At 41.8% G+C, this 10,417-nt stretch overlaps 1 protein-coding gene across 3 annotated transcripts; it reads right to left on the bottom strand.

Moving 5' to 3' along the window:
- Nucleotides 1–33: 33 nt before the first annotated feature.
- LOC121286655 (zinc finger protein 774-like) lies at nt 34–10,417 on the bottom strand. Of its 3 annotated transcripts, none has more exons than XR_005945058.1 (2): nt 10,314–10,386; nt 34–370 (listed from the first exon to the last, which is right to left on the bottom strand). XR_005945058.1 is itself a non-coding variant. In XM_041203679.1 (2 exons), the coding sequence occupies exon 2, from the start codon at nt 5,931–5,933 to the stop codon at nt 5,175–5,177; it is 759 nt and encodes a 252-aa protein (XP_041059613.1). In that variant the 5' UTR covers nt 5,934–6,121; nt 10,314–10,417; the 3' UTR covers nt 3,101–5,174. The 3 variants fall into 3 exon arrangements, 2 of the variants coding, with proteins under 2 accessions (XP_041059613.1, XP_041059694.1); XM_041203679.1 differs by lacking the exon at nt 34–370 and adding an exon at nt 3,101–6,121 and having other exon boundaries at nt 10,314–10,417; XM_041203760.1 differs by lacking the exon at nt 34–370 and adding an exon at nt 3,101–5,982 and having other exon boundaries at nt 10,314–10,391.

Genomic DNA, 10,417 nt, shown 5'->3' on the forward strand with positions numbered 1-10,417 from the left:
GACAAAAATCAATGAGAGGATGGAAGCCAGAAAGAAATCAGGTGAAAAAGATAGGGCTGAGACAGTGGGAAACAAAGTCAGAGACATCAATCAGAGATCACAGCGAGAGAGGTGGCATAATAGTGATTTATAATAGTGTCACATGTTAATATTAGGGTTATATTGGTGATACTTAAAGTTCATTACCTTTTAGTCCTGCCAAACCTTGATGTCTCTCTCCCTGGTATATAGGACCACAGCCTTCAGGCTTTTCCTTTTTAATAAAAACTCTGTTGTGATTCAGTCACCCATCCCATTATCCAGACCGATAACCTAAAGATGCAGCCTCTAGGCACAAATCCTCCCCTGATCCACCTGACACCACCTGTAGCTACAAAAGAATGCCAAACTGGAATGTTAGATATTGTCGTGACACACACAATATATATACACAAATACATAAATCCACATAATATATGCACTCTAAATATATATATATATATATATATGTACACACACACATACAAGTCCACATTTTGTGATCAGAGAATGCGTTACTTTCAGCTAATTACACTTCCACTTGATCAGATGTTCTGTGGGCTTTTACACTGACATTTGTGGTAATTAGTCAGCCAAAACAGCACAGCGCCCTCTACAGGGGAGCTGAGATCTGTGTGAATAGGGCAATGGTGTATCTCCTCAACCAATTGACTCCAGATCCACAGCAATGTGGTTGACCCTTAAAAATGCCCTCTGAACAAGGGCAATTAGGGATGGGCAATAAATGCTAGCCAGCAACGTCTACATCCCACGAGCGAATAGTTAAAAAAATTGCATTGAAGAATCCTTACTTAGTTTAAACAAAGAAGTGCATGTTAGAATATTTAACTCAATGTAAAATCATGCACAGAATGCAAAATAAAGTGAGGATAAAGAAAGACAGGATTAAGAGGGCAAGATAAAAGACAAAGAAAAACTAGAAAAAATCTCCAGCAATCGTTAAAGTTTGATGAATGAGATTTCACACTTGTAAAATAAACGTTTCAGTGCCATAGCAGGTTGTTTGACAGCAACCACATCATTAAAAAAGTTACTTACACTACTTGAACAGGTAAACTTTAATTTTTCTGCTGTGTTAGTAGATAAGTACATCAACTTCACCCCACTGCATGCATGGAATGCCCCGTCTTGCACTGTGATACCGATTACTATGTACTGCAGCTTATGGAATAGCAGGGCAACCCGGACAGCAACTTCTCACCTAGGATTTCATGGTCAGTGGCAAAGTAGCAGTACTCACTACTGACTTTGAAAGCTGCCTACAAACATCTAGCAATCTCTGTGGCATGGATTTCCCCTCTCCCGATGGCAATTTAAATCTGGTGCCAAGTCAAGCGGTCTCTAGATATCCTCAGATGTGTTGTCATCAAGGGAGGGCTTAAGTATTCTCACAGGTAGCAAAGCAGGGAAGTTAAAAGCATTGCTTCTAACTCAAATTTTTCGATAGCAAAATAAATTATGATTTAATTAAGATAAAGCTAAAATATCAGAAACAAACTTTAAAAATGAATAAAATCTGAAGAATTCTTTTTATAATGAAGAAATTTAAAATGAGCTTTTCAGAGCCAGGGAGGGTGTTTGGCAGTAATTAGGAATGTAGTACACCATTAAAAAACAGTTACATATCACTTAACAAATGTAACTTTTTCGAGACATTTTACAGCAAAATTAACAATTAAAAAGTGGAAGTTTCTGTTAATTCATTGATTTCCCATTGATTGAATGGGATTCCATCAGCACAGTCTGATTGGTTAATCAGGGACTTCCATGGACTTGCTCACAGGAAGGCAGTTTGAACATGCTTCAGCATGTATGCGTGGCCTAATGGAGTTACCATTTGGAAGAATTTGCTTGGCTAAAAAGAAATGGCCTTTTACCGAACGATCTGACAATCATGCTTTGTTTGAACTGTTTGGGGATAAAATCAGCAAACAGAGCAAACTTATATGGAGAAGAAATCCCCAAGCAACTTCGAACATGAACATGAACTGTTTGTGAAATAATCAGGGCTGATGGTACTGTGGTAATTTTTGGAGGTACTGGGGTTATTTTTTTAGCGCACGCAGAGGTAATTTGTAGGAGGCACTGAGGTTAATTTATAGGAGGTCATGGGGTAACTGATAGGAGTTACTCTGAGTAGAGGAGGTACTGGGGTTAATCTATAGGAAGTCATGGTGTAATTTACAGGAGATCATGGGGTAATCTGTGGAAGATTCTGGGGTTCATTTACAGGGGGTATTAGGGTTAATTTATAGGACTGGTAGAGTTTTAAAATCCAAGGAATCATGAAAATTTAAGAGCAATGGGCCAGATTTACCAATACCAACAGCAACCTACTTTGAGGTGTACATATGCTGTTGCGCATTGAGGCCCCATGGAAGTCCTGACCTGGCATAAGCGCTAACTGCCCTGGAAATTTAAACTTCTGATGGACAGTTTTGCGCACCCGAGCCCCTGCAAAGAATTGTCTGACACAGAACTTCATAGCGGACATTTGGACCTGTTACGCTCTACTTTCACGAGTACAGTTTCACGGAAAAGTCCTGGCATAGGTCAGTGATTAATAGAAGAGCTCACCCACTACCAAACCCCACCCCAGCCTACTCCTGACCACAATGTCCACCACCCCAATTACCCATTCCTCTCCACTCAATCCTTAAAACTTCACGAAAATCCTCAAGACCGTTAAAATTTACCAGAATGCAGCAGCTTGAGTCAGGAAAGGGAGGAGTCAGGAAAGGGAGCTGGGGGGTGGGGAGGTGTCTTCACCTCTCCTGCACACCCTGTTCTTTTACCCCTTGGGCTGCATCCTGGGATCCCTGCTGCACCCAGTTGTAGTTACAAAGAACAAATAGATTTGTAATTATCTTTGCTTGCAGTCAGCAGCAATCACAACAGCATTGCTGCTGACTGGAAGATCTGGCCCATTAAATTTCAACCTGCAATTTTTTAAAAAGACTGTTGGGAAATACCAACAACTGTGTAGAATTGGAATAATTCACATAATACTAATAGGAACTTTGAACATAACCTTTACTACATTACTCCACAAAGATGCTTCAGTACATGTGTAGAATTAATATTAATATGAACTTTAAACATAACTTCTACTATATTAGTGAGATGCTTTGCGTATACATGTGTAGCATTACAATAATTCATATAAGACCAGGAGAAATTTTGAACATAACTTTTATAATATTATTCATCATCAAATATACTTCCTGCATAGATTTGGCCTCGTGACCACCTCATCGCTCATAGACATCCCTCACCACTCCCAGACAATGTGTAACACACTTCTTTTCTTAAAATTAAATCAGGAAGTTAACGAACCTCTACTACCAACAACATTTTAGCATTTGAATGAGTGACTTTTTCTGAAATTCTTGCTGACTGACACACAATGACACAGGTTATGTGTTGTCCTCCTTGGCTGTCATTTTGGAAGTAAATTCACGCATGCATTTTCATTTCTTCTGCTGCAGCTTCTCTGCACCCACCAGCAATTTTCAGTTTCCTTCTTGTTTGAAGGCAGCATCTTCCACCAAGTGCACTTATTCTCTTGCTAGCTGCAGTTGGTTGTACCTTGATTTCTGTGCCTCGTCGTAATTGCAATGGTCCAAACTTGTACCTGGGAGCCAAGGAAGCAGCAGCCCCAACATACTCCCCAAATGTCATCAGTGCAGACACAGTTGCAGAATCAGTCGTCTGTTTCTGACTTTGCTGTGCAATGCTTGAACTGCTGGCATAAGTTCCTGGGGATTTTCTCTCATCTGTTTCAGAAGACAATGTGTCACTTTCATCACATCCACTTCTAATCTCTCAAGGTTCCACTCTATCTGAGAATGACCACGGTCACCATTTATGTAATTATTTCTGCTTCCCATGGTTTCCTGCATATGTTCAGCTTGCACATGTACCTGTGGGGACTTTTTCTCTCTGGTGTGCTTTATGGGGACCTGCAGGCAGGGGGACAAACCAACCCTCTAGTATATTTTCATTTCCAGTAGCTAGGTAGAGCAGCTTTAGGTGCATTCTATCAACATTGATAGGGAGGAAGTTGAATGAATCCTATAATGTTTCACTATGGTATATTGATGCTTACAAAGTGCGCCTTTGAACTCAAAAAGCCATGTGCACATTCCAATCTCTATGTCCACTTGATACTTGTCAGCAGTGGATGCACTTTGTACCTTAAATAAGCCAGATTCCAATGGTGTCACCATCTCCGCAGTTATCTTGCCACCCCTGGAAAGGTATCTCCTCTATCTGGTTGCATTTATTTTCCCATTTGCCAAATCCATGATCCTCCTTTCATAACACCCCACCATCCTCATCAGCAAGAAACTTAACAACTTTACATGCCCTTTACACACTGGAAGATCTGGTCTTTTAGGATTTGCTTTGCAGCCTCAGCATAATTTGTACTGTTGCTTCCATGGTGAGGCAAGTCCTGTCTGTGGCAGACAGTCCAGAGTTGTCTTCAGTTGTACCGCCATGTGGCATATTTGAAAGTAGCTGGTGCAGCCTCTGCTATGGGATCCCCTGTCAGTTTGGCATAGTTTCACTGAAGATCCTCATTAGTGTGAGCATACAGCAAATCTTTGACCAAACCCAACAAAGGGGGCAGATGTTCGTGACTAATACAGTTATCTTCTCACAAATACCTCCAGACAGCCTGCTGTAGGAGCTTCATGCTGAGAAAAATTGTTCCGATGTTAATAGTAGCTCCATAATATTATCAACAAGCATCTTCTAAGTACCTCCTTCACAAGCATGATTCCCTCAGAAGAGTGAAAACAAGTGGATTCCCTCAGAAGCTTTCAGCAGCAAATGAGGACTCACATAGCCAAGTCCCTGATGTGTGAGGGGAGAGAAAAATCGAAGCACTGGAAACTGCCACAAAGGAACAGCCAATCAGGTGAATTTTTTTATTATATTCAAAAAAGTCACCCAAGAACAGCCAGTTAAATTTTATTACATTAATTAATCATCAAATTAAACTAATCAAATTCATTTTTAATTAAAGATATAGGGATTTTTAACATTAGCAGAAACAAATTCCAACTGTGAAAATGAATAGTCCTGATGTGATTAACAGCAGCAATAAGAGCTGCATCCAACCCCTTCAATCACTTGTGAACTCTCCGGTGTTTCTGGAGGTGTGATGACTGAATGAATCCCTTCCCACACATTGAACAGGTGAACGGCCTCTCTCCAGTGTGAACCCGCTGGTGTATCAGTAGGTGGGATGAAGTAATGCATCCCTTCCCACACTGAGGACAGATGAATGTCTTCTCCCCAGTGTGAACTTGCTGGTGTGTCAGTAAGGTGGATGAACGAGTGAATCCCTTTGCACAAACGGAGCAGGTGAATGGCCTCTCCCCAGTGTGAGTGCGCTGATGGGCAAGGAGCTGCTTTGTACTTTTAAAGCGTTTCCGACAGTCAGAGCATTGAAAAGGTCTCTCCTCAGTGTGAACTCGCTGGTGTGTCAGAAGCTCAGATGACTGAATAAATCCTTTCCCACACATGGAGCAGGTGAATGGCTTCTCTCCAGTGTGAATTCGCTGATGTCTCAGAAAGTTGGCTGACTGAGTGAATCCCTTCCCACACACGGAGCAGGTATACGGTCTCTTCCCAGTGTGAACTCGCTGGTGTCTCCGCAGGCTGGCTGATTGAGTAAATCCTTTCCCACATTCAGAGCAGACGAATGGTCTCTCCCCAGTGTGAATTCGTTGGTGTGTCAAAAGGCTGGATTTCTGAGTAAATTCTTCCTCACAAATGGAGCAGCTGAAAGGTCTCTCCCCGGTGTGACTGCGTCGATGATTTTCTATCTGGGATGGGTAGCTGAATCCTTTCCCACAATATCCACATTTCCATGGTTTCTCCATGGTGGGTGTCTTGTCTCCCTCCAGGATGGGCAATCAGTTGAAGCCTCGCCTACATAAAGAACACGTATACGGTTTCTCTCTGCTGTGATTGGGGCAATGTCTTTTTAGGCTGTGTGATTAGTTAAAACATTTCTTGTTCCACATTCAAAGGCTGATGATATTCAGGTCTCATTGAAGCGAGTAACCCCCTGTAAGAGGAGTGAGTTTACAAAAAAACTATCACTGTCAGTCTAGGATAGAAATTCACAACTTCTCTCCTCCTGCTTCCTAGCCTATGGTGGCTGCACGTGCGCCCTGCTGCACACTGCCCCTATAAATATGGCAGCCACGCATGTGCCCTGCTGCACACTGCCCCTATAAATATGGCAGCCACGCATGTGCCCTGCTGCACACTGCCCGAATAAATATGGCAGCCACGCATGCGCCCTGCTGTACATTGCCCCTATAAATATGGCAGCCACGCATGCACCCTGCTGCACACTTTTCCTATAAATATGGTAGCCACGCATGCGCCCTGCTGCACACTGCCCCTATAAATATTGCAGCCATGCATGCGCCCTGCTGCACACGGCCCCTATAAATATTGCAGCCACGCATGCGCCCTGCTGCACACGGCCCCTATAAATATTGCAGCCACGCATGCACCCTGCTGCACACTGCCACTATAAATATTGCAGCCACGCATGTGCCCTGCTGCACACTGCCCCTATAAATATTGCAGCCACGCATGCGCCATGCTGCACACTGCCACTATAACTATTGCAGCCACGCATGTGCCCTGCTGCACACTGCCCCTATAAATATTGCAGCCACGCATGCGCCCTGCTGCACACTGCCCCTTTAAATATGGCAGCCACATGTACCCTGCTGCATATTGCCCCCTATAAACATGGTGGCCTCTGAGAATGTGTGTTCCTTTTTACATTTGGGCAACATTATTTTGTTCTTAGCACTGGCACAGCTCAACTTTCACTTACTGAAAATGCCTTTCAGAAACATTAAAATCCCAAACACTTGAATAATCAATGTAAAAGAGAATTAATATTTAGTAAATGGAAGAATGAGTATTCCAAAAATAGAACTAGACAGTGTAAAATGCTTAGTGACAATATCTGTGCAAAATATTACGTTGTATTACATTTCTTTTGAAAATAATAATTGTTCCACTGGGACCCTGTCCCTCCCCTTCATGGCATTTTCTTGAATATAATAAAAGTTTGCACGACTGGGTGTTTCTTCGTGGCATTTTTCAATGCTTTGATTGGCTCTCCCCTCGCACAGCAAAATGCTGGGGCAGAGCTGAGGAGCCGCAGCAGACAAAAGAAAATGCATGTGTGAACTTGCTTCCAAAGAAGCAGCCAAGAAGGGCTTCATGTAATCTGAGTCACATTTGTCAACGAGAATTTCAGAAAAAGTCACTCATGCAAGTGGCAGAATGTTATTGGGCCAGGAGTAGAATTTCCTCGAAAGGAAATCATGGAAGTTAGCGAAAAGAAATTGTGGAAGTGTGTTACACATTGTTGAGTAATGATGAGGAGGGTCTATGCGGGGCGAGGAGGCCACGAGGCAGAGTCTATGCGCAAAGCATCTTTGTTAATGAATAATATTGTAAAAGTTTGGTTCAATGTTCCTATAAGTCAAATATGAATTATTGTAATTCTACACATGTATGAATGAAGCATCTTTGTTGAATAACGTAGTAATGGTTATGTTCAAAGTTCCTATTAGTATTATGTGAATTATTCTAATTCTACAAAGTTTTTGGAATTTCTCAATGGTCATGAAAAAATTCCAGATTGACATTTATTGGGCCAGATCTTCCAGTCAGCAGCAATTCAGTTCCAATTGCTGCTGACCAAAGCAAAGGTAAATGGCAAACATATTTGTTAAACGTAACTGCAGTCTTCAGGTCCCAGGTGGAGCAGGGATCCCAGGATGCTGCCCAAGAGGCATGAGAATGTGGAATACAGGAGAGGTGAGGACACGGCGCATCCCCAACTTTTGCAACTGGAGCTGCCATATTCTGGTAAATATTTAAAGGTCTTAAGGGTTTTAGTGATGTTAGTAGGAATGGGAGTGATTAGAGAGGTGGGCAGTCTGGTCCGTGGGGTAATCGGGATGGAGGTGTGCGTGTGTGTGTGGAGCTGGGCTGGTGGTGTCAGCTCTGCTATTAATTACTGATCTACACCAGGATTTTTAATATATGAGTAGCGCGTAACAGGTCCAAATGTCTGGCATGAAGTCCAGTGTTGGAGAGATTTGCAGGGGTCCAGTGTGCTTAAAAATATCCATTGGAAGTTTAAACTTTCTGGGCAGTTAGCACGCATGCTGAATCAGGACTTCCCTGGAGCCAACAGGAGTAGGCCATTTAGCCTCTAGAGTCTGCTTCGACATTTAATAAGATCATGGCTGATCTGATAGTAACCTGAAATCTGCATCCTATCTACCGCTGATAGCCTATCACCTCTTTTCTTACCAATAATCTACCCACCTCTGCCTTAAAAATATTCAAAGACTCTGCTTCCACCAACTTTTCAGGAAGAGTTCCAAAGACTCACGAGACTCAGTGAAAAGAATTTCACCTCATCTCTGTTTTAAATGGGCAGCCCCATATTTTTAAACAGTGACCCCGAGTTCTAGATTCTCCCACAAGGGGAAACATCCTCTCCACATCCACCCTGTCAAGACCTCTTAGGATCTTCTATATTTCAATCAAGTCGCCTCTTATTCTTCTAAACTTCAGCAGATACAAGCCTTGTATGCATAACCTTTCCTCATAAGACAACCCACCCATTCAAAGGATTAGTTTGGTAAACCTTCTCTGAACTGTTTCCAATGCATTTACATCTTTCCTTATATAAGGTGACCAATACTGTACACAGTACTCCAAATGTGGTCTTCACTAGTGCCCTGTACAACAGAAGCATAACCTCCCTACTTTTGTATTCAATTTCCCTCACAATAAATTATAACATTCTATTAGCTTTCCTAATTACTTGCTGTACTTGCATACTAGCCTTTTGTGATTCATGCACTAGGACACCCAGAACCCTCTGCACTTCAGAGCTCTGCAATCTCTCACCATTTAGGTAATAAGCTTCTTTTATTCTTCCTGCCAAAATTGACAATTTTACATTTTCCCACATTATACTCCATCTGCCAGATCTTTGTCCACTCACTTAACGTATCTATATGTTTGTAGCTTCCTTATGTCCTCTTCATAACTTACTTTCCTACCTTTGTGCCATCAGCAAATTTGGCAGCCATCCCATCCAATCTAACCCTTCATCCAAGTCATTAATATAAATTGTAAACATTTGAGGTCCCAGCACTGATCCCTGTGGTACATTTGTTACATCTTGCCAACCTGAAAAAGACCCATTTATGCCTACTCTCTGGCTCCTGTTAGCCAGCCATCCATGCCAATATGTTACCTCTATACCATGAGCTTTTATTTTCCACAATAACCTTTGATGCAGCATCTTATCAAATGTCTTCTGGAAATCTAAGTACAATACTTCCATCGGTTCCTCTTTATCCACAGCACATCTTACTTCTTCAAACTCAAATAAGTTGGTTAAACACAATTTCCTTTTCACAAAATCATGTTGACTCTGCCTTATGACCTTGAGCTTATCCAAGTGCCCTGCTATAACTTCTTTAATAATAGCTTCTAACATTTTCCCTATGACAGATATTAAGCTAACTGGCCTGTAGTTTCGTTTTCTGTCTCCTGCCCTTTTTGAATAATGGAGTTACATTTGCTATCTTCAAATCTAATAGGACCTTCCCCAAATTTTGGAAAATTAAAACCAATGCCTCAGCTATCTCACTAGATACTTCTTTTAAAACCCCAGGATTTACACCTCAATATACATTACTGTTGGTATTGGAAGATCGGTCCCATTGCTCTTAGATTTTCCTCAGTTCCCACGGTTTTGCAAATCTACCAGTTAACTCCTATAAATTAACTTTGTATTGTATTCCTTTGTATTATGTTCCTATAGACGAACCCCAGTATCTCGGTTAGATTAATCCAAGTACCTCCTATATATTAAACCGTGTTTCCTATAGATTAACCCCAGTACCTCCTACAAATTAACCACATGACCTCCCATATATTAATCCCAATGTTTCCTATAGGTTAAAAAGTGCCTTCTATAGATTAACTTCTACACCTCTTATAGATTAACCCCAGTGCCTCCAAAAATTACCACCGGTACCATCACCCGTGATTATTTCACACAGTTCGTATTCAAAGACACTTCGGAGCGATTTTTTCCCCAAAACAAATTCTAACAGTTGGCTCATTTTTAACCCCAAACATTCAAACGGAGCGCGATTTTCATAAAGTTCGGTAAAAGGTGATTTCTTTTTTACCACGCGAATTCTTCCAAAGAGGAAGTCCATTAGGCCGCAGGTACACACTGACGCCTCTACAAACTGTCCTCATACGAGCACATCCATGGAAGTCCCTGATTAGC

The sequence above is a fragment of the Carcharodon carcharias genome, chromosome 1 (assembly GCF_017639515.1).
Source record: "Carcharodon carcharias isolate sCarCar2 chromosome 1, sCarCar2.pri, whole genome shotgun sequence".
Taxonomy (NCBI): domain Eukaryota; kingdom Metazoa; phylum Chordata; class Chondrichthyes; order Lamniformes; family Lamnidae; genus Carcharodon; species Carcharodon carcharias.

Coding starts and splice junctions, on each gene's coding strand:
- LOC121286655 (XM_041203679.1), bottom strand. CDS start 5,933: ATGGAGAAACCATGGAAATGTGGATATTGTGGGAAAGGATTCAGCTAC.